At 33.1% G+C, this 25,524-nt stretch overlaps 2 protein-coding genes across 8 annotated transcripts in view; one reads left to right on the forward strand and one right to left on the reverse strand.

Annotated features, from left to right (window-relative positions):
* Positions 1 to 1,225: 1,225 nt before the first annotated feature.
* Positions 1,226 to 11,862, forward strand: LOC125503152 (integrin beta-PS-like; the record flags this gene model as incomplete). The annotated part of the gene is given in 11 exon segments (XM_048663141.1): positions 1,226 to 1,439; positions 2,103 to 2,277; positions 2,339 to 2,533; positions 4,736 to 4,872; positions 4,926 to 5,143; positions 5,967 to 6,132; positions 6,220 to 6,489; positions 6,553 to 6,711; positions 10,789 to 10,963; positions 11,185 to 11,453; positions 11,514 to 11,862. Coding segments are annotated over 11 exon segments (2,244 nt in total), but the record flags the coding sequence as incomplete, so codon positions are not given.
* LOC125503151 (RB1-inducible coiled-coil protein 1-like) overlaps positions 10,871 to 25,524 on the reverse strand; it is a 32,645-nt gene continuing 17,991 nt past the window's right edge. For 2 of the 7 annotated variants that reach the window (XM_048663133.1, XM_048663139.1), the window contains 2 exons: positions 24,439 to 24,845; positions 21,149 to 21,488 (listed from right to left, as the gene is read on the reverse strand). In XM_048663133.1, coding sequence (XP_048519090.1) covers positions 21,272 to 21,488; positions 24,439 to 24,845 — 624 coding nt within the window. In that variant the 3' untranslated portion in view covers positions 21,149 to 21,271. Of the gene's footprint in view, positions 10,957 to 14,829; positions 15,893 to 16,220; positions 16,395 to 18,730; positions 18,838 to 21,148; positions 21,489 to 24,438; positions 24,846 to 25,524 lie in introns of those variants that run through there. The other 5 variants (XM_048663135.1, XM_048663134.1, XM_048663136.1 and 2 more) reach the window with 5 other exon arrangements.

Consider the following 25,524-nt stretch of genomic DNA (forward strand, 5'->3'; position numbering starts at 1 on the left):
GTACACGTACTGGGTGTGAAAGTGTAAATATATGTTTCGATTTTGTTTAATCGAATCTTAATCAGTATTACGAGTACCAAGAAATTTCGCGTTTGGGTTTTTTTAGAATGAGGAATCCAAATTCCCTTTTTTGTTTCTTTATTTTATTTATTATTTTCTTCGCTGCAATAGTCTCGCACCGTTTAAAACATTAGATATATTTTGGGTTTTAAAATATATCATTTGTGTTAGCTATATCTCGTTCTCCAATATTTCTTAATCATCAAATGCCTAAAATAATAAAAAAAAAATTCATGCAAGTACCTTGACATAACTTTTTTCAACGTAAACTATTTTTATTATTAAAATTGGAAATATATTCAAGAAAACTTACATGAGAACTTTTTTTCGAGTAAGGAAAAAACATACGAAATGGTTTGTGTTTTTGCGCCAGAAACTTTTAAATGCTGAGGATTGACTTCCTGTGAATGAAACATGAAATATTTCGAAAATGGTGAAAGATCTCGACTTTAATCAACTACACATTTTTTGCTTAGGAAATATTGTTAATAAAAAAGATGTTTTCTAAAACGCGAAAAACTTCGGATGTTTTAAATTGCTCCAGACCTTTAAAGCTCCTCTAGGAACTGCAAACTAAGAAATTAGTATATCACAATTTGTTTTCATTGGTTATAGTAAAAATAGTTAAAAATGTATTAAAAAAACAAAAATTGCATTTATTCTTTGACACCCTGTACCTCGGAAACTATTAACTTTCGGATGAGACAAATTTGCATAAAACGTATTATTCCTTCGTCAACAATATATTAGTGAATTTTGTCGCATTAGTTGAAAAAATACACCATGTATATTCTGATCGCCAGAACTACCACACTTATGTACGTTTTTAACTACTATTTACGTTAATCGATTTTCAATTACCTATAATAGGACTGTTTCTTTCTCTAAACACACTTGAAATTGTAATTTACTTTCGTTTCTGTGATTAAGGAATGTGTTTCATTTTAAAGGAATAAAATATGATCTAAATTCTAAATAACTGCTTTTAAAAGCTGGTCAACTCAGGCTCATGTATGGCCCTCATACTGTATAATGGAAACTTCCAAATTTATTTGGAGTTATTAACTATATATTTTTAGTAGATGCATTGATTTGCCTGCCTTTATGAATGTTAGTTTTAAATCAATTTGAATTGCTTTTACATGCATTTTTTGCTTTCTTTTAGACAAGCAGTAATACACACTGTCTAAATAAGTCTGATGTCAGTTCGTGTAATGCATCAGCTTCGGAGAATCCAGAACACAGTTTTGTGATTCTAAAAGAGAAAGTCCTGTCTGAATATCAGCAAATCAGCCCTCAACAGGTTCGACTTAAATTAAGAAAAAATGAGAAATACGAAATCAACTTTCAGTACAAACAAAGTGCCAACTATCCTGTTGGTAAGAATAGTTTAATGAACATTAGTACGTTAAGAAAATTATACTAATCTAGTTGCCTAATTTTTAACAGCAACTTGAGACCTTCAAGTTGTTGTTACTTTCTGGAAACTCCGACATCATGGCAGACTTACACTCGAATGTTTTCCTCCTGGAAACTGTACTGGAAAYARYATTTTRACTTTATGTGGTTTTGGGATTCATTTTCTGTATTTTGTACTTCGTACGTGAACCCGCCTAGTAATTTAAAGTGTCGTTTACTATTAGCTTTTTAAAATTTTGTTCACTGAAAAATTTGTCTCAAAAATTGTATTTTTTACTTGAATTTTTTGGGGGTCCTGACACACTAATTTTAATGTTTTTAGATTTTTCGAATCATTCTAGAGTTTTGGTCTTATTTGAGAAACATTACAAAAGCTGATATAACAACATTTTAGTCGATCACATTYAGCARCTACTAAGGAATATTTAARCTAAGAGATTCTTAAAAATTCGCCATAARTCAGRTGAAAAMTGCCTGCCCAAAACATACCGATGCCTGTGTTTTMAAATAATTATCAACGTATTTTATGCATGCACTTTAGCAAGTGTGCTTGGAGACAATAGCATTCTGTTAAAAATAATTCACAAGTTTGAAACATTTACTGAGATACATTGAATTAACAGATCTTTACTACATCATGGATCTCTCAAACTCAATGGCACCATCTAAAACAAATTTAGCAAAACTGGGAGCGAAACTTGCTGATGAAATGATGAGAAAGACTAATGATTTCAAAATTGGTTTCGGCAGCTTTGTAGATAAACTCACTTTGCCTTATGTCAGTTCACATCCAGGAGCGTAAGTATAGTAAGCAAAACAAACAACATACCGGTAAAAATTTTGTTTCCGGATTTTTTAGACTTAAGAATCCGTGTCAAAGTCAGACAATGAAATGTGAACCACCGTATAACTTTAGAAATCAGCTCTCTCTAGTGCAAAATGCCACGTTGTTCACTGAAAAAGTACAAAAAACTTTGATATCCGGAAATCTAGACACTCCAGAAGGAGGCTTAGACGCCATCATGCAAGCTATGGTCTGTAAGACTGAAATTGGGTAAGTACTTCAACCTCTTAGATAATTTCGAGTACAGCAAACCGTCGTTGTTAGAGCGAGAAGCCCTTAAAATTTTAAAAAGTGGGGGTTTTGCTTCGACCTATGTAACTGAGTTATTTAAGCTTAATGAATATTAACAAATTACAACTTCCATTTTTAGATTTTTCTACTTAGTGCTAAAATGAAGACTTTCACAAGTTAAAAAATTATGTATAGTGAAATTACGTAGTGATAGTAAAATAACCGTCCCAATTTTACTTTATAATACACGGTGATTTTATCAGTTGCCCAATACACCTCAAAAACTATTAATGTAAATTAAATACAAATAAAAAATGCAAAGTCCTCATTCCCACGTACCCCAACTTATTTTTTGATGTTTTTCTTTCCGAATACACTCATTACATTTCGTCATTTTTTAATTTGTTTTGTCTTGAAATTACCGTTTCAAGCTGTTGGCTCTGAACAAAATTAGCCAATTTGACTCAAGTAAAAGAATGATGGATAAAAAATATATTCCAAATCATGAAAGTTTCATTAATCAAAGAAGTTTTTAAATAATTTAGCACCGTTCTGTTCCAGACAGTAACTTAAACAAGACTYAACCTGCTCCCACACGATTTGAAACGCTTTTGGTAAGATCATCTTACATTCTTGAATTTTTCSTACCCGTTAATTATCAATATTCAAAGGTCGTATTTTGTAAACGACATGATGASGCCCAAGACAAAGTATACTGTTGTTCTACGCCTACCAATCCAATCATTTGCAAATATTTTGTCAACAGCATTTMAATTCAAAGCATAGTGAGAATAARTTCCATCATATTGCAAAAATTTGTTACCTCATAAACATAATTYCTGATATTCCACAAAWAAAATCCACTGGAGCGATATCGGGGGATTGTGCTGGCCAGGACGTTTCATACCAAGCGCTTAAAAGTATTTGTTTGAATCGAACCAAAATATGTCGTGATGTGATATTTTGCATAAACTGAAGTTTTCTGCAGATAATTTTTAAGCAGATTTGACGATCGTTCCATCGTCAGGCGCTCATCTTATGAAGATACCTATTATCCTTAGAATCTACAAAAACATTCGCGAAATGTTCGTTGCTTTTTTCAATCCCAGGCCTAAACAATTCACAATAAGTCGAAATGTGCTGTTAAATTAAGAATATCGCAATTTCTTTAAAGTTTCCAGTTTGAAATGTTGGTCTCTGGCTCCTGGTTTGCGGCTTCCCACCAATTTTTATCGAGAGATTAGAATATTTTATCGAGAGAACACCAACTTGCACAAATGCACCGCATTGTCTGAGATTTGTAACTAACTTGATGAAGTATTGTATGTCGTTGTCTTAAATTTTAAAAAATATGTTTTACCGACATAAATACACTTTTGATGAACCAATGTTTGATCAAAACATCAATCTTGCTGGTGTTCCGGACTGTTGGTTCTTCCTTGAAAACGAGACGCCGAGTGGTAAAACTGATAATTTGCCTCAGCTTTGGTATCAACGTCAAAAAGTATACAGGGTACCGCGTAAGCAAATGATGAAAAGGGTGGTGCTTCATCGTTTGGCTCAAAAGAGGACGACCTGACTTAGCTTTTATTTATAAAAAATGTCTGGCTCCTCTGCAATCAATGGCCAAAGTTCTTCAAAAAAGTTCTCATTTGAAAAATTGGGAGTATGATTGTGAGGATTTTAATGAAACTTGATGTGAATTTGTTCTGATGTAAGAATTATGTTCTGATGAAGCAACCGAGTCCCTCCGCTTTGGGCAAGTGGAAAATTCTTTAGTGTCATCATTTTATCCAGTTGAGTGAAAACATTTATTGAATCGGTTCTAGGTAGTTGCAGAGATATTTACTCTTTGCAACGCTGTCCGCATTGTCCTTTTCCTGCTCAAATGCTCGTGTCTACAAATAAAATGGATGTGTAAATTTTAGGAGTCTTTTCAACTTTTATTCCAAATTCGGGAAATAGTGCTATTCTTACTGTATCAAATGGAGTTCAACTCCAGAAATAATTTCTTAGCCAGAAATAGCTTCTTCACTGATATACCCAGAAAGATCTAGACAGCTGGTTTTGTAAACTGTTTTAGATATGTCTGATGATTCAGACAATAACGATTTTCCACGAATGTAGATATCAAATGATGTCTATCTGAATTTGTGTTATTATAATACAGTGTGTATTTAGCTGGAGAGCCAATGCAAGACATCTTTTGGTAATGTCCACTGACGCGGTCTCACATATAGCTGGAGACGGCAAGCTTGGTGGGGTAATAGAGCCAAATGATGCTACTTGCCATTTGGAAGATAATACTTATACAAAAGGTAACGAATAACAGCACTTTAAAATGTGACCATTTATGCTATTTTCTATCTAGGATTGCAGTACGACTACCCCTCAATATCCCAAATCAACTATGTGGCTCGTGAAAATAATATTAATATAATATTTGCAATTGTCTTAGAAAACTTAAAATCTAAAGATCATTTGAAAAACCACTATCAGGAAATGTCGAAAATTATCGAAAACTCCAAAACTGGTACGCTGGATAAAAATTCGGATAATGTGGTGCAGTTTATTTCAGATATTTATGATGTAAGTAGCCTTTAGATAAGAACGTCGTTGTATATTCGGAATGGAAGGATAAGGATTTAAATCTACAGTAATGAAAAAGAAATGTTTGCATGAGTACTTGGAAAAAAGCGAAGAAGAAATTCCTTCAAACTCGCCAATTTTACAACATTGTAAATTAAGCTTGGGTAACTCTGTGTCTTTAGACACCTTTGTGGTGATGTCGCTTTGTGTGTCCATGCGTTTCAACACCTCACCTCTTACGACGCGACACCTTCAACAACTTTTAATAGCATTCAAGATTGCAGACTTCGGATTGCAAGTTAGTGAAGGCCACGCACAGTTACCAGATGATTTGCGAAACTTCGTATGATGATGAAGTTATTCTTCATAAAAAGTTCTCGTTGCACCAAAATCCTAAAAATGTTTTTGTAGGGATTTTCTAGCCGTTTTTAATGTGCTTGTTAGTTCCTGGAGGATCCGATAAAGATTTGTAGAGTTTGGTGGCATTAAAATGTGTTAGTTAACTATAACTTGCGAATATTGATCAAATTCATCGTCGTGGGGTATCAATATTTAGATATACATGCCTGATCTTCGTCCTTATGTCAGTTGAATTCATTTCTAGGTGTGGTGTTCTAGAAGTACATTGATGTGGGATACGTTTTGCTTTCTTAGCATTGATAGCAAGGCCTTTGAGAATATCTTTTCATCATCAATCAGATCAAATCTTATTATTATTATAAAATATGTATAATAAACAATTAGACTAAAAATGTAATTGCTTTCACAATAATGTTTGCTCAAATTTAATGGAGCGTGTTGTGATGTTTTCCTATACTTGCAGCAAATTCGAGATGCTGTTAGGATAACGTCAGATGCAAAGAAAGACGTAAATGTAACCATAACTTCAAACTGTACCAGCTTTATTGATGGTGGTTGCTCTAGTGTTAAGCCCGGAGAACCTATTAAGTTCACGGCCATCATTGAGCCGTTAGTTTGTTACAATAACTGTACGTGAAGTCCACTTGGTAACCAACATGCGAAATAAGTTTAACCTTAAGACACTTTAAAATTTTATTGTGTATCTCTATTTTCAGCGAAACTAAACAAGAAAATAATAAAAATAAAGCCTGAGGGCCTAGAAGATCATCTTCAAGTGGAGCTGGAAGTGCTATGTGAATGTGCTTGTTCACTCAGTAGAGTACCACTCGATACGAGTTGTAGTCAGCAAGGAGATTTAGAGTGTGGAATATGTCGATGCAAGGAGGGCAGATTTGGATCTAATTGTCAATGTGACTGGACCGAGAGTAAAGGCGAAGATCCCAGTCAATGCATAAAACCAGATGGTAAAAATGAAACTTGTTCAGGTAAAATAAAGATTGTATGTTTTCTAAAGCAGTGCTTTACAATTTAAGCATATTGTTGTCTAGGTCAAGGAAAATGCAAGTGTGGGAAATGCGAGTGTAAATCCCGGCCAGACAAATCCGAACTAATTTATGGAAAGTACTGTGAGTGTGACAATTTTAGCTGCCCGCAAAAATGTTCAGGACGAGGCAGATGTGAATGCGGAGTATGCAAATGTGATAATGGTATACAATTTTAAACCTCTTGGGTGATTCAAAACTGGCGTCATTCCTCTTCAATGATTACTGCGGCTTACTTGGAGGATGCGGAATTTATTTTCATTGAGCAATTTCCTCGAATATATTAATTGCTAGGAATGCGCAATTCTTATGTTTCGAACCTTCAACAGATCCCAATGAAATAACCGAATTTACTACGATTTTTTCGTCATCTGACTCGCGTTTTGATAACTATGCTACCAGATCGGATCTGGTAGGAAATCTTAAATCTTCGCAAGAAATAAACAATTGAACATCGCATTGTAAAGATAACAAAAAAACACTTATTTTTAACTAAAACCCCCTTGTATATTAGTGCACAAAATTGAAGCCAATTTAATTCTACACAAAAAACTTTAGTAACATTTTTTTCCTAAATTGATGAAATTTTTAAAATATTAAGTTCTTTTTACTTCTAACTAGGTCTGGGTAACACTGTTGAGTCGCGCTCTTGAGTTATTGGCACTCTCTGAGTTGATGAGTTGTAACTTATTTATCACGTTATCCCAGCGCAACGGCACCTAGTTTTGAACGTTATTTTCGAAACTTTTGCGTTATTTTCGGCAAAATAACAACACTATTAAAAGAAAAGGAAGAAGCAAAGCTAGTATTGGAAATAAGCAAACAGAAGTTAACGTTCTGGCATATTTTGAAGCTTTTTCCGAGAAATCTGTGAGATATTTCAGAAGAGAACGCGGCCTTCCCTTATTTACAATTTGGCGAATCTTAAAGAAATTCAAGTATGTTCCATACAAATGTTAACTAGTTCAACAACTTCATGCGGGGGATTCCGAGGGAAGGCTGCGAGTTTGACGATGGTTAATGAATATACCAAATGTTGAACGACGAAGTTTGAGGAGTGATGAGTCAAACTTGTCCAATCAGGGCATGTTTAATACGAAAAATGTTCAATATTGCACCAAACAAAATTTATTTGAAATCGATACAATCTCAACCAGCTTTAAAAATATACAACTCTTTGCAATTTAAGTCAACGCTCTATCTTGGCTAATAACAAAGTTACCAATGGTGCGCACTTAATTTGATACTTCCCTGTATATTGCCGGTATAAGTGTGCAAGTTGACCCAAATATTGTATAAAGGAATTGGGAAAAACAAAACTTAATAAGTACGTTTAGATAGCGGGTTTGGGACTGGATTAGAAAACTCCTTTCATTATTTGAAAATGGCCGACGTTTCGACGCTTTATTCGATTTTTTTCCTTATTTTTTCTCTCTCGCAATGCTGGAATTAGGAAATATTTTATGACATATAATAGCGTATTATAAAAAAACGCTTCCGAATGACTTGCTAAAGCTAATAAGTTTTATTTATTGAGATACACTTGCAAGACTGAATGCTCAACTTAATAATTATACAGATTACCTACATCTCTTTAACGCAACACAGATACAGAGTTAAATAAATATAGAAATACAAACAATTATAAATGCGTGTACTTACAGTGTGCACAGCATCTCTGTTTTCTTCTTGTACTGAGGCAGCGTCGCGAGTATTGCGGAAAATCGTGCAATCGACCTGATCGATCAAACGGGAGTGATGTTCGTACGACCATCTCCAAACCTTCCCGCCGCCAGATTTCATCCCTGTTTATTTTAAAGATTGCGTTCGATTCCCAAACTACTGTTTGAACTGAACAAACACAGCAACTAGTGTTCGTTTGTTGATTTCGCTTTGATTGAGAAATTTTGCTGAGCTCACAAGATGTAACAAAAGTAGTGTTGTTTGACTTCTCATTTTCGTTTAATACAGAAACTCGGAAATCAAACTATGTTTAATTAATTAAAGTCGACGAAACTAAAAGTCGCTATTTACTTACAAAAATAATTTTAACATAAAATGTTTGTTTTGTAGCCCCTTCGTCCAGTGCGAGTTTTTCAAAGAATGTTGCACCTCTTGCCTTCAATAAACCAAAATAGTACAAAACATTTTGTGTTCAGTTGACTGTCGAATTGAATACAAGGAGCTTTCGACAACTTGTACGACTTATGTACAGGGTGTTTCCTCATAAGTTGACACCCCCACTAGATCGTTTATTTCAAAAAAATTGTGAAAGTGACCAACACAAAAGTTATTTAATTTTACTCGAAATAAGTAATTTTTTTCAATGAAACACCCTATATATTTTTATACATACCAAAATGATTTTTTCCTAATTTCAAAAATATACATTTTGCCTATATTTGCTTTAGCCGTTTTTCCTATATTGTTTCAAAAATTATAAATAGCAACAAATCAAAATGGCCTTCAAATTTGACAAGGCGCTTCCTCCACCCCATAACGTTCGCCCAGTAGCACCTTGTTAAATAAAAATGTTATCTGGATTGGACGAGCGGGTCCTATCCAATAGCCTCCAAATAGTCCCGACCTAACGTCTCTTGATTCTTTTCTCTGGGGTTATTCATAGAATATTGTGTAGGAGACTGCAGTTAGACGCCTTAAAATAGTGGATTCAAGTAACGATATTAATATTGATCATAACCAATATATTTAAATCGTTATCGAAAAAGTTCAATTAAATTATAGAGCATGTCTAGCGTTAAACGGAGGCCACATACACAATCAGTGATTTTAATGATTTTGTTTTTATTTATTCGTTTGTTTAGACATTTATAGTAGCAATAAATTCCGTTATGTTGCCTTTCTATAGTTTCCGTGTCATTCAGGCAACTTTAGTTTGTTGAATTTGTTGATTTGTTTTTCTGAAATAAACGATCTAGGGAGGTGTAAACTTATGAGAAAACACCCTGTACATTGAGAGCTGTTAAGTTAATTTTGATTGTACCTGTACAATAACAAGATTGCGGATAAATTTACAATTTAAAAAGACCGGCTAATAAACGTGTAATAATTAGGAAAAAAAAATCATTTTTGAACTTGTCACTTTGAAGGCCCATAATTCTATAAGGAAGCCGATCGGAATTTTTTTTATCTGAAGTACGGGCCTTATTTTCAGGTCTTCTATTGGCCTTCTTATAATTGACCAACAATTTCGGGACATCCTGTATATATTTTTTTTGCCACTAACATGGATAATTGGCTTAATTGATTTAATTAGATTTTGAATTTCCCATTAATTTTCTAAGTGTCGCAATATTTGATAGCTCGACGTTCAGTTGTCCTCAGAAGGGTTTATAGTATTTTCCCCATTGGTTCATAATGTAAAATTTCATCAGCAAAATATTTTTTACCGGAAAACGTTTGGTGGTACCACTTATAAAATTGAACAATCAATTAAGGTGTATTTTGTATTCTTCAAAAATCCAGTGGAATGCGATTTTTTCTTATACAAAATTATTTAAAATAAGCACAGCCCTCACTACCCAAAATGTGTTATTAATATTTATCAAACCTTTCTGCAGATATTTATAATTTTGAATTTTTTAAAGTAATACGTTCTTCCATATTAAGGCAAGGTCTATTTAAATTAAACTGTTGAATTTACGGTACTTATTTCTAAGACCCTGTATATAGAACTCATTGATTTTGAAGACAAGTTCAAATTATTATATAAAAATTGCGAAAAGAGAAATATTCCTGCCTGTTTCTAATTTTATTTTAATGTGGTTTTAGGTGATTGTTATTGTGTCAGTAAAAACCATTTTAAAACCTGTTTAAAAGTTTTAAAGCACCAAATAGCTGTTTGATTGCGAATTCTAAAATGCATAATACAATACAATTAAATAAAAATAATAAAAACTGCTTGCAATTGCTAAACCTCAGTAACCACGTCCAGTTTGATTGTTGAAATCTATCATTTTTCAAGCTTAAATCAATGTTGTTGAATAATGCAACAAACCAAAAATAAAGGTTTCATTAAATATGTATTTTATTGAGTCAAATATATCGTTCATATCCTGATAAAACTAACGCTGTTTAACGTGTAAACAGCAAAAGTGATTATCTAGAACGCAAAACGACTATCGTCAATGCACCACAACCGCCACTCAAGGGTATTAAAACAGAATAATTGATACATCTACATTCCAAATGAATTTATATGAAAGTTGTTACATTTTTCAGGATGGAGTGGTTCTAGCTGTGACTGTTCATCCGATGAGAGCCAGTGCATGCCTCCAGACAGAAAGTTTTTATGTTCTGGACATGGAAACTGCTCATGTGGCTCCTGTATATGCCGTGAAAAGGAAGGTTACAATGGCAAGTATTGCGAGAAATGCACCAACTGTGATTCTGAAAGGTAAAATAAAAATAAAAAATAAATAAAAAGTAAGTAAGGTAAATCAAAAGAGGTACTATATAAAATGAAGGGATGTTACAAACAGGCGTGAAAGCGGTAACCTATGAAACATCTATGAAACAATAGTATTATTGCATGCACTCCAAGTCCAAAAACTATAGGAAGGGGTTTTGCTTTGCTCGCTGATCTCTCTCAGTACATATGTGAAATTTTTATTATAGATGCGAAAAGCTAAGACCCTGTGTAGAATGTGTAGTATATAAATCAGGAGCATACGCAAGTTCTTCAACTTGTTCTGATCATTGTGATATATTTACTACAAATATCGTTAAAAAATTAAACGACACCAAACGAGAAGGAGTGAACGTATGTCGAGTTCCTGTAGAAGATCAATGCACTGTAGTATTTGAGTACAGTTATGATGAAAACAATATGCTTTTCGTAACAGCAGAAGAAAAAATGACTTGCCGAATCATACCAGATCTATTCGGTAATATTTAATATCTGAACATTAAAATCAATATTTGATACCCATTTTCTTTATTTTCAGTTTATATTATCAGCGTCATAGGTACAATACTATTAATTGGCATCATTACAATGATCATATGGAAAGTTGTAACTACTTTTCACGACAAGAAAGAATATGCACGATTTTTAAATGAACGGGATCAGACCAAATGGAGCGCGGGGGAAAATCCTTTATACAAACCAGGAACATCTCATTTCCAAAATCCTGTGTATGGTAGGGCTAGTTATAGAACTTCAGTGGCAAACGCCGAAAAGAAAAACGAAATAACTAAAACTGAACAGTGAAAGCAGTAGAAAATATCGAAAAAGTTGCACTGAATCGTAAATATATCCATTTAGATGACTAAGGAATAAAGGTTGTAAAAGTATTTTCCTTTCAAGTTATATCATTTGTTCCAATTAATCTGGAAAAAAACACTTAATAGCTTTACAAGATATATAGGTACGAGAAAGACTCCAAGTATCAGAATATCCATCACATAATAGATGATCGAATCAGTGTTGTTATTGCAAGCAAATTGATTAATCTCAGAAAGTAAGCAGCTGAACTTCTGAGTTTGAACTGAAACTGAAAGTTATATTGAAAATAGTACTCAGCGCCGATAAAACCATTTGAGTTTGGCAAAAACAAGAACTAACAGTTATATAACAATTCAAACATTTTGCGAACTTTTGAAGAAACTCCTTATCAAGTAATGGTCCAAGATGAGCTACATCATCGCTACTGTTCTTTAACGTCTTTAGTAAAAGTAAGCGATGACTTCCAAACATGGCAAAAAATGAGGTCATATAGTGACTGGCTCTGTGATAAACTAAGATTTCAAGCGTTTAATTTTTTTTACCAATGAGATTTACAAACTTAATTTCATCCAAACATGACAAAAAATGAAGTCATATAGTGACTGGTTCTGTGATAAACTAAAATTTCAAGCGTTAAATTTTTTTGACCAATGAGATTTACAAACTTAATTTCATCTGAAAAATAACTTACAGAGTGATTTACGATCAATTCATGGAGATCGACAAACGCAATGCTCGATTTCTCTGAAAATGTATTTCGGTGTTTTTTTAAACACCGAAACGTTTTAAAAAAATTAATGATTTGTGAATTTGAAATACATGACTGAAACGCAGGAAAGTAAATTATTTCTTGAAATTGGAAATAGTCAGCAAAACTTACATGATGAATGGAAATGCTTGGGAATACAGCATTATGGAACAGATGGAGGAATGCAACCTGAAGAAAATATATAAAAAACTGAAGGCTAAACGGGCAAAGGAAAAAAACCGAAACAACTAGCCAGTTCCAAGAATCTTGCCCTTGCCCCAAAATTTATACACACAAACTGAAAATGGTGGAAAAACACCGAAACATTGTTAAAAAATAAATAATTTGGGAACTTGAAATAAATGACTGAAACGCAGGAAAGTAATTTTTCTATTTCTATTTTTATTTCTATTGTGCTCTCCGAAACAACACGTCCAGTTGAATGCAAATTTGAGCAATTATATATAGTTTTTAATTGCGGTATTTTATGTAATTATGCTTCATACATAAAGAGTATATTTTTCAAATTGTGCAATAGCTGCTCAAAATAAGAGCACTGAAACAAATATCATCATTTTCATCCGACTGTATGAAACATTTACTGTAATAATACTTGTAAATCAAATTTTAAAAGAAAAATGAAAATTACTTTCCGCTGAACCTAATACAGGAAACTTCGGTTAGTTTGGTAGAAGCTGCTCTTATAAGGAGTAGGAGTGAAATTTACGAAAAATATAAACACAGAATGGCATACACTTGACCCATCTTGTAAGCGGCATCAACAAGGTTAGGCAGACAAAACCATCTAAAAAAAATTCTGAAATCAAAGTTATTGAACAAAGTGTCTCAAAAACAAATTACTTTCACTAGAAAAAATAGGACATTGCGAAAGAGCCTATCAGTAGATAGACTCTTTCGAGCGTGATTGTCGAGTGAACTAAAAAAGACTGTGTTCCTGTGTGTCTCAAAATTGTCTTAATAGTTTTACTTGAGTTCAGTCGTTCAGTTTTTCCGACAACTTTTCCACTTTTAAGTGTACCGATCAAAATAAATTGATTTGCTTACGCACATTCGTATTATCGCGTCTATTATGTATTAGTCTTTTCTAGGGAGTCAACGACGAGTTATCTTGCCGTGTGTTTACTTGCCATTTTTATGCAACCGAAATATATCAGTGCTAATATCGATAGCGGGTTTCTGAGAAAAGAACAAAAAATCAATGCTGGATTGAATGAAGAGAAAAGTTATCAAAAAACGAACAAAAAATTAGTTCAAATTCAAGGAGTAAAATTAAATTTGATTTGTTTGTGAAACTTCTTAAAACAATCTCCCACACACAGGGCTGGGCTTCTCTTTACAGGCTGGACGAAAATAACGCGTTTATCGGCGTTTTTTTTTGCTTAGGTTTTTACTTATACGACATGGCTTTGTCATATGATGTTTTTTTCGGTAGGTGGTAGACTCTTTATATAATGGAGCCCTTGCAATTTACTATTTACTATTTTCTCCACCAATCAACGCTACAAATTATTTTCTAAACTTTATCAGTTTTATTTGAGAAGAAGTTACTTTTTGAAAAATTTTGTGAGCGATGTGTATATATATTTATATGCAATGAAGACATTTTTACACTTTTCGATGATAACCATGCAATATAATTATAGTTTTCAATGTGATTAAATGAAATTGTAATTTTATATATTCGCTCCAAAGCAATATCCTAAACATTCCCAATTTGTTGTACTGCCTGAGTCTTCAGCAAGAAAATGTTTCAACAATTCAGTCGAAACCCTTTAACCTTGCACATTCTGCTACGCCAGCTATCGAAGTTTTAGTCCGTGGTATTTCAAAAACGTGAAGAGTAAAAAAATTCCCAGATATTAATAAGTAATCAAACGTTTTACAATGCAATGAAATTTCAAACATGGTCAAAATATCAAATATAATCTGATATTTTCCATGAGTTTGTTATATTGAATTTACTGCGGTTTTTACAATTTACACTCATTTCGTTTCACACTGCTACAGGAGCGCTAAACTTCAGTTTTATGTTAAAGACTAACACTAATTTAGAAGAAAAACAGATTTCACATAGAATATAAAATTGATTTATAACCAACAGATTGTTCTCTTATACTTAACTAAACTCAGTTTCAATAGATTACACGAAAATAACACGAAATTTATAAAAAGGCATATGGAATTTTCGTTTGCCATATACTTGTTAAAGTACTAACTAAGTAATATCCATATAATACGTTAAGAGTACAAGAAAAGAAGACAAAACATTTCTTGAATATTTATTAATTTTACGTTGGTAACATATAAAATTGACGACTTATATTTACAGGCACTAAAATGTAAAAATATTTTCAGTTCTAACAAGCCGATGATATCATGGTTTACGCTATTTTGATTCAGTTTAAGTATTGTTTATCGCAAACCAATAATCATTACAGTGCATTATTTTGACCTTTTAAGGCAAAAAGTATATTTAATATTGCAATATTTACAGACTTAGTGGCAAAGCTGCTTATGATCTGCTTAACGGACTCATTAAATTCAATCAATATTCCGCGTCAGATTTTCTTAGCACTTTCACATAGCAGAAACAATCTAATAAATTCAACTTCCAATTTAACCGTCCGTGAAAGCCTACACAGTTTAAATTAATAAATTATTGCATATTTAATCCTAAGGCTCTAAGATAAGAATACTCAAATTATTTACATAAACTATTGAGAACAGTCATTGAGTATACTAAATTAAATAAGTTTACAATCTTAAAATATAAATTGGCCCACTACTGAATTTCTGATTTTTTTTAATATAACAATTTTTAATAACAATTATTGTTTCCTGTACTCCTATATTTTACTGCTGACAACAATTGAAACACCGCAGAAATTATCAATAACAATTACATGAAAAAAATAATAGGTAAATATTTGTGCATTATTATTGTATGGTTGATTTAATATCAAACATGAACAATAAAGTATATTACAAGAACGCCAACGAAATGAAAATATTTCTTAATTTTAGCCCTTTTCTGTCCTTTCAAGCATACATAAATCTGATTTCAGTCAAGACAATTAATCATAATTAAAATTCATAATTCTACACATAAATTTAAAAAATTAATGCAGTAAAATAGAGCCGCAATAGTAATTATCTAAAAAATTATTAAAATTAGAAGAGAATATTTCTTTCATTTTATTGGAAAACAATTATCTCACGACCTTAAATTACACAAAGGCTATTAAAGCGGAGGACAAAAACCAATGCTGTTATTATTCTCTACCTCACTGTATGTCTTATGAATTGATTAAAGTTTCGGTCTGAACGATCTGAAAAAACACATATACTTAATACATATGATTTTAACCATAAGCGGATGTTTGAATCGGTATATAATGCACATGAAATATTCACATAAGCAATAAACGATGTTTAAAGAATATGTGAACAGATCCAGTCGCTGCAGTGTTTGCGTACAAGCAGAACAATATTTCTTATTATTATTAAAAAATGAACTGTTAGTGCCATGTGGTGCTCTTTTAAATTTGGCGAAAACTTGGACACCATTGGATGTGGTATTGAGATAAGTCCTACAGTACAAAATCGTATTACAGAATTTAAAAATTTGCGTGAATTATTTAAAAAACATTAAAATTAAATGTTAACTTTGCCAGCCTGTATCTCAAAAATGAAACCGTTTTCAATATATGGTTGTATGATAATTTCGACTTAAAATTGGATTTTCCATCGATCGTTAAAGTCCTGCTACTGTAAGCTGAGTCACCCTGTATATTGGCCGTTGCTTCTTAAAATCTGAGGCCCGATATAAAACTGCAATATGACAAAATATATTGGCATTAAGATGGCAAGAAGTTTCTTTTTGGAAAATGTTGTGAGCATTGTCTATATATGTATATCTTTATATGCAAGGAAGATCTTTTTTATGCTTTTTGACGATAACTATGCACTAGAATTAGAGTTTTTAATAATATAATGTTATCAAATAAAATAGTCATTTTTGGCCAGATTTTTTTAAATTGCCGTGACAGTCAACGTTTTAAATCTCAAAATATTTGCTCCAAAGCAGTATCCTAAACAACCCCGATTTTTCAACTGTTAAGTGACAAATTTGATCAACCCTTCCAGAACTATCTTACCTAATTGAACTAATAAAAATAATTTGAACAGTCTCAGTCTCCAACAAGAAAAATTTTCAACAATTCAGTCGAGACTCTTTAACCATGTCGACCGCCATTCACATTCTGCCAGGCCAGCTATCGAAGTTTAGGTCCGTGATATTTCAAAAACGTGAAGAGTAAAAAAAATCCCAGATATTAATAAGTAACCAAACGCTTTACAATGAAATAAAATTTCAAATATGGTTAAAATATCAAATATAATCTGATATTTTCCATGCGTTTGTTGTTTGTTGTTATATTGAATTTACTGCGGTAGCATGAAAATATTGAAGACTAACATTAATTTATAAGAAAAACAGGTTTGTCTATAGACACATCTAAATTCAACATATTTCAAAACGGGCCACCTTAAATATCTTCTAAAACTGAGTAAAAAATATGTAAAAATACACCGAGTTAGATTTGCCAGGACGTGTTAAAGATACGAATAAAGCTCCTTCTGTCCAAGGTATTCTAGCAAGACCAATCTCCTCTACATAGCGCCCAAATTTTCACCAATTTCTTAAATAGCACGTAGGAATCCGAAAGGAAAAGCGACAACAAAAGTATTATTTTATGCTCCGGACTTGATTCCAATAAATTTCTTTCTACGCGAACATTTAAGTAAATATTAGTAAAGTTTGTCAGTACTAAGTTTGTTACTAAAAATAGTTTTTTTGCACAATTAAGTTTTAAATTAAACGAAAATGTAAAACAACATTTCTCAGGCTTGCCGCACAATTTCACCGCCCATTATTTAACGAATAAAAATTTTAGGCGGTTTAAAATTGATGCCAAATTCGTTTGAACATTATAACTGAATGTTAACTCAGTTTGAACATTTTAACTTTAAGCGTTTTATTGTTATTTTGTCAAAGTTTCTAATATTTTCATTTCCACGCATCGACGTCGATAATTTGAAAATAAGAATCTGGTATACTAAGTGAAAACGTGTCAACATTTTCCGATTATCAAGAAATTGAACACATGAGCTCAAGATTGTGAAAATCTACCCAAGAGCCGAAAAGTTATCCCTACAAGACTCAAAAAGAGAAAATTTTATTTTTTGAGAGCACCCTGTAAATTAAAGAGATGGTGAAACACAAAACCCGTCTCGGACTATTTGATTTACCTCTGGACTTGTGTTGTTGAGATCCAAGTAAAACCTTTATTGCCCAACTAGCAGCATGCCAAAATTTTTGCAATTTTGCATTTTTTTCATTCATCACCCAGTAGAAAATTTATCTGAGGCGATTAATTTTTACCGAAAGATTGACGAACAAAATTTAAATGGGGCTCAATAACACTTCAAGTAGAAACCAAATCGCTCTAAGCAATCAGAATTTATACTGATTCAAATGTAGAGCAAATTTGGCTCGTTAACGTTTATTTTGTTAAGCAGTTCAGTTACAAGTGATTTGATTGCCAGTAGAGACTAATTCCTAAAATATTATCAAAACCTCAAAACGTTGCTAGATGAATATTTATGCAATTGGTTGTTAAGTGAAATGTACAGTTGGTACCGCACTTATTGTTATGGCGTTAGCGTATATAAATAAAACTGATTATACCTTACTGGATACCGTGTTTCGCTTATTGCAGTAACTGCATACGAAAAAAATCTGTAAATATTTTTGCGGTCGAATAAAGTACTGAAGAAAATATTTGTATTTATCTAAGATAATGCATGTGATATTTATATTGAAAAGCTGCCATTCCTGTATCGACGACCCAAAAAAGGTTAGCCGCATAACAAAAACAAGTTTTCACCAAGTACTTAAGAGCATACTGTTTAGTTAGAACACAATTACTTGTAACGTTTGGAGACACATAAAATCGTTAAAGCGAAACTTTGTTAACATTTGAAATCATAAAAATGTTAATTGTTATAAAAATGAGTAAGCACTTATTAATTGAATTACAAGAGTATTAGTTTAGACCGCTGATCTACAATGCGAAAATGCATCAAAACCAAGGAAAAATACATACTTTTTGTACGAACTCATTTGCTAAACATGCTTCGAAACATTGCTTCAAACCAGTTTGTGCTATAAGTTGCTTGTTCAATCACTTCATTACACGAATCATCCTCAAACCTACCAAAACCAAGAAATTTATAAGTAAACAAATCGTGTAATATTGTTAAAGTTCCCCAATGCAATAAGTTGCTATTTCTTATTGTTACTAACATAACAAAACTCTCATTGACAAAGGTATTATTGCATTGAAAGCGTCTGTGTTATCGAAAAAAACGTTTAAATATACGAAATATTAATGATTTTTAAACATAAACTAATGCAGAATGAGTGAAGAGTTTAAAAGTACCTACATATTTAAAAGTACATATAAAAGTTAATAAAATTATTTTTTTGAAAAACGTGAAGGCGATTTATAAATGAAGCAAATAATTCGAGACTCAAGAACTACGCAAGTGTTGAAGAAACATCACAGCTGATGTTTCTTTCTCCAATACTTCAAGTTCTTACCTTAAGAACCTGAACGAACTGTGAACGTTATGTCCCAATATCCCAAGGGCATGATTATTAACACAAAAACAGATAATACATGCAATTTTGAAGCATTTAATTCAATAAATTTGATGAAGGTATAGGAACAGAACAGAACGGAAGACAAAACATTTGAAACGAAAAATGAATATGTACCCCATTTTGCTGAAGATCAAAAGTGACTATGGTAGAGTGCCAGTAAATTACACGTAGATACACTTATATCGTTTCAAATTAGGCCGGTAAAAAGTAAAACTATTTCATAAAAATTTACTTTTCTCTCATATTTCTCCAGCCAAAGCCAAATTAAGTATATAAACAAATTTATCTGAGGGTACCACAATTTTGTCAGTCCTGTGAATTAGATACAGGACGACAATCGCTAGCAACTTCTAGGCCGGTATGTTTAGTCGATCTTCGAAACTTCGGAGATTGTTTTGAGTGATTTGGCCGAGCGTGCCGACGTCGACGCGAAAGCGACGGGTTCTGATGCAAAGCTGTTTCTTATTAGGTAGAATCGCCGACGATTCTCCCATAGAATGAGCATGCGCAATATCACTATTCTGGTGACCCTCGCCGTCCACATTTACAGTGATATTATTAATTTACCGATAAAATTTCGGCTTTGCTTGATGTTTATTTAGTTCGTGAAGTCGTTTTAAAAGTCGGCGGTGGAACGCAGTAAAATGCAGAAAAGATAAGGGCTTTCCACTGCGGATAGTGGCCTCGAAGGATGAGATATTGTATAAATAAATCACAAAATAACAATTTTATCCTAGAAGACATATTAGCGGTGCCAGCCGTTATTAATGTTGAGAAAACCAACCAATAATTCCGAAACTTCTTTTCTAAATATTAAAAAAATGTAATGCAGTAAAACTTTGTTTATTAATATTATTTCAACAACACTTCATACATACAAGCTTGAATTTTTATCACCAAGTAGGAGCTCAGAATAAAATTAATTAAAAATATCTATTATCAAAAGAACAGGCAGGCGTCGATTTGTGATTTGTTCCTGGCGATTGATTAATGGCAACAAAACATTTTGCACAATTTCCATTGAGGAAAGAAAGTGTTTTCTAAAATCGGCTTCAGTAAAATTCTCTAAGGTATTTTCCATATCTCGAATATACCTATGAAAATAATAAAATTATTATTTGAATTGCATATCACGCTTGTTGATGTTTCCTTTACGTACCTTTGTAGTATGTTCAAATCTAGTTCCAAGATCGAATTATAATATAACACTGTACAATACATCGAGATCGTTATCTAAATATTTAAAACAGAAATAGTACAAAAAACACGAGAAGTTGTAAACTTTCGCTCACAAAATAGGTTTGGCGATTGTTCGGAGATGCTTACTCCCATCTCCGACAAATTCCCACCGCATCGCCCAACAACATTAAAATGCGCGTGCGTCAGATGTCCAACCGATCGGGCGTGCAACCAAAATTGCGTCCCGCGAACGTCGGGACGCATCGTCAAAGATCGACTAAACTTAAAGCAGCGTCTACAGAAAGTCGTGCGTGTATTTAAAATAAGGAGTTCCATTTTCAGCGTTAAAACTGTCGCGCTACAACAGTCGCTCGTTTGCGGGTGCCCTTACAGTTTCCGAAATGCTAATGTTAGTGTTTCGATATACTTTTCAAAGTATAAATACAAACAGCAGCAGGCAACCGATGTTGTGAAACCACATTGTGTCCCGTTTGGACAAAGCTGCAATTACGATTGAGAAGTAAGAGTCCCCAGAAGAAAAAGTCGGCACATTAAGCTAAAGCTTAACACTTAAGTAACAATTCCTGGCTCAACTCCAAATGCTTTGAGCGAACCCAAAATCAATGCATGATGGCCAATGCAAATGATTGGTGTTTACAAACTAGAGTATAACAATCAGTGCCATATTAGAAAATTTATTTCCAAACTTAATCACAAACATTCCACTAAGGCTTTAGTTTGCATTCCTTAAAGCGCCTTCTAAGCGTGTTAAAGACGATTTACAAGTGAGTTGGAACAAACACTAGAATATGTATTCAAAGCTGCTCTTTAAAACAACTGTAGCAATGAGCATAAATATTATAAATATTATTATTATTATACTGTAAGCATAAAAATTATGCCCGTTTTTCTTGCGTAAATAATATTCTAACCAGTCAGATCTTCTTGGTGAAGTGTATGTTTCTGTAGTGTTAGACCTCAAACACTCCAAACTTTGGGATTTAATCCTCCTGTGAATTCTAAAACATTTTTCTGTTAAACAATAGTTTTACAGGCACATTTCGTCATTGCCTGGCGTCAGTATGGCTTCCAAAGTTTAGGCAAACAATAGAGAAACGTATTTTCACAGAACGAAATCAGTAATTGAACAAACCATATCAAACAMGGTCATTTCGCCACACCACATGCTAYTATCTAACTGGWYATTGATAATTTTCGCGAGTTCAACTACCGATGGTGGAGCTGCGAAMSGTCAAATTACTCGTTGTMGAGTGAMAGTTGAGACTTGTTTATTTATTGGAGTTGATGGCATTTATAACATAAAACAATACCTACACACTTTTCGATATGTTTCTATTTATTTAAAAAGCTTGCAAAAATTGWTTAGAACCAAAAAAAGCAAATTACAATCARATGTAAACATCATTGTCAACAAAACAAGTATCAAATTACTACTTAACTTGTGGTTATAATTTTAACCACCAGGGGACGTCTGGACTTTTGAACTCGCGAATAACTATTCTGGAAGCATGCCCAACTTACCAAACTAAAATACTTCATTGCTCATTGAATCCAATCGGCTATCTACTGTCCAGATACACCCAAATAACTACTTCCTATTTCCCTCTTGAAAAGTTATAAAGCAGCATCTATAATAGAATTTATCAAGGAATTTATGTCCGAGCCTAAAAATCTTGTCAGATGTCGAATTTGATAGTTTTGCAGCCATATTGATTTTTGTTTAATGGAAATATAAATATTTTATATTTTCACACCATCGGATATTCGATTATTATTTTTAAGTGTCTCCCCAATTTACTACGTCCAGATTATTATAGTTACAGATTTCTGCCTTTAAATCAATTTGACGTTAAAACTGTCAAATTTGACATCTGAATATATTTCTAAATTCGGACCTAAATTCCTTTATAAATTTTATTATAGATACTGCTATAAGATTTTTTGGATAGGTAATAAGGACGTAGAAAATTGGATGACACTAAACAAAATAAACGAAATTCAGAGAATCTATTAGTTCATTTGTCAAGAACCGTCAACTCAAAGAGTATGTAATTATATTATTATATATTTCTAAAATCGACCAACTATCCGATGGTGTGAATAAATTACATTACGGTACAAGCGACGAAAGTCGAACTTATGCCACTGCGTGAAGTTGGTCATTCATGCAGTGGCGGCCCTTCAACTTTCGTCTCGTGTACCGTAATGTAATTAAAAGTAATTGTAATTAAAAGTAAAGGTAATTGTAAGTTTTGAAAAAAAACGGCTTTAAAAATGTTGTCAAAAAAACTGTCTGCCGACAGTCAGAGACACAGTTGGCAGAAACAGTTGAGCTGTCAGAAGAGTGCGTGGCAAAAGTTCTTCCTTTCCACACTGGATGAAGCAAATTTAATTGAATGATGGGAGRAAAGGTAAATTGTCATTGTCATATAATAGTTAAAAGTTATTCTTTCGCTATCGAAAAAAGTGGCGAAGCTGTGTACTTTCCACCAGGTGATCAASAAAGATGCCGTCAATAATGTCAAATTTGACATCTAGGAAGATTTCTAAGYTTGAATCTAAATTGCTTGATAAATTCACATCACATATTCTGCTTTAAATCTTTTCCGAATGATAATAGGGAAGTAATCATTTGGGTGAAACAAAAAAATGTCMGTTTAACAGTGGCAKGTTCAGTAATTGGTTCTTTAGWCGTGTTATGTTGATGATTTGCAATCGGACACTTCGGCGCTTGTTCTATAGACCCGCATTTAACCAAGTCGGGAAAAGTAATTTCGGTACTTGAAGWTCCGAGAATCAGACATGCTTCCGCGTGTTTCAGATACGACTGTTTGAACCAGTCGAAATGGCGWYGAGAAGGAAAAAACGAAACCAAACCTTCTCCCATAGGTAAGATTAAAAATATGATCCTTGATCCACGAAGCAGAAGAGAAGAATGCGAGCAAGAAGACAACTTTAGCTTTATCAGAACTAAAATGAATGCTAGGGATGCTCTTTCGGAACAGAGAGTGTGAGAGCTAACAATAGTTGCAGACTGGTTTATCGAAAGATATTATCTATGTGAAGTAACCAAAAGCATTGAAGGAATTAACGGCCGAATTAACGAATTGTAGTCTGTAGTGTTGAAGAAAACCCAGGATTGTCGATCTTTGGAATTAGACATTCCACAAACGACCTTACACCGTATTTCGCATAAAGACTTAAGTCTTAAAGCTTTTAAAGTTCAGTTAACACAAGAACTCAGGCTTTAAAGATCGAATTGGTGAAGTTATCGAGAACATACAGCCGCAAATGTCAATTGCTCATCGAAAATTTCATGAGATGAATATGGTGCTGCAAGCGGAGCCATGGTGGCCATTTGGCTAATATCGTTTTCAAATGTTAGTGGCATATCTTCCTCTTTACAACGAAATAAACATTCATTAATATCTCTTAAAAAATACTAGTTCTTTTAATATCAAAATGAAACTCCTTATTGGAAAACCCTTTATATGTAGACATTTATTGGTTCCTTGAATGTATTATTCTAAAAATGGACAGTTAGAAAACCTCTGCCGCTGAAGTCATTGTAATTATACCAGCATTCCAATAAAAATAAAAACTATGTGTTACCGTACCAACTACTGTCTACATTGTAAATTTGTAAAAAATTGAGTTATTTAGTTTTCGTGCATAACGGTTAGATATACTATTGTTAGCAATGCTGCATCATGATTCAGGCAGATAATAACAAACACTGACAGTTATCTTCATATTTTAAATGATCGAGGAAGATTTAAACTGGAAACTAACCGATACTTGGCTGCAATTTTAAAAGTTATATTTTCTGCTCATAGCAAATTACTGCAGTCCAATTAATTCACAACAGTAAAAATAATGAATATTGTTAGCCCCATTGACCGACTTTAAAAAATAAAATTAACACAAAATAAAAAAAACTTAACCTACCCATCAATGTCTCCTAGTCCAGGAAAAACCTCTTGAATTCCGCTGTCCTCGGCGAAAGGCTTTTCATTCGTGTCAGCAGTAGGATTTTCTGCCGGCAATTCAGACAAGCCACGGTCATCACTTGACGGTATTTCGACAGTTTCTGATGGGCATGGACGATCTCCCACATTGTCAATGGACCCAAACGTCATAACTGACATTTCAGCGAAATTGAATTGGCATTGTGTTTCTTCTACAAGTGGTCCGAATGTTGTTGCTACTGAATGACTGGTTGACATTGCAGAAGCTTGTTTCGGTAAATAAACGGATTGAGATAGATCCGCAGCCTCACGATGAGCAGCAGATATCGGTTTCAACTTAACTCGGAAGAATTTAGCTCCTTTTGGAACTTTGTAACGATTCTCACTCTGAAAAGTACCAGGAAAGTTTTACTTAATGATTTTTTTTACTAAAAGATACTAAGTAAAACGCACATCGGATTTAAATGAACGAATGCAATTGTCTATTTTTTTTAAATATTTTGGCAATTAAAATTATTTGAATTTAATTAGAATTTATTTTTTATCAGGAAAATATATATCGTGTGCTTCAATTTTACTACGTCACCTCACTTATACCTAAATATGCAGAGTGGTCCATAATGAATACGTCACGGTGTAATTGCAGACTCTGGATGTCAAAATAATRCGATCTAACCAAACATGTAAAATATTGTTCGATTAAGATGATACGRACGATTAAAGTTCCTATTTAAATTTCAAATTTATTCTACAATTTATACAATTTAATTAAATGGCGCAAAAAGTTGAAATASTGAGTTGTTGGTGGTAAKAAATTCAAATTTAATCTTCAAGGCATGTGCTATGGGGCGCTATGCACTCTATGCTGTTTGGTTATTTTTAGTCAACACTTTTAAATMGAAATKTCCTTCTATAACTGAGTGAAAGTTTCCTTGATCTCAAATTTGATTGTTTCGCCAAGTCGTAAGCGTTTAGAGCTAATTCGTGTATTTTCTGCTACTCACACTAAGATTCGACATAAGATTTTGGACGACCCGCTCTATTCTTGAGAATATGTTCACTGATT

The sequence above is a fragment of the Dendroctonus ponderosae genome, unplaced genomic scaffold, assembly GCF_020466585.1.
Source record: "Dendroctonus ponderosae isolate FM_Combo_2020 unplaced genomic scaffold, Dpon_F_20191213v2 Dpon_F_20191213_124, whole genome shotgun sequence".
Taxonomy (NCBI): Eukaryota; Metazoa; Arthropoda; class Insecta; order Coleoptera; family Curculionidae; genus Dendroctonus; species Dendroctonus ponderosae.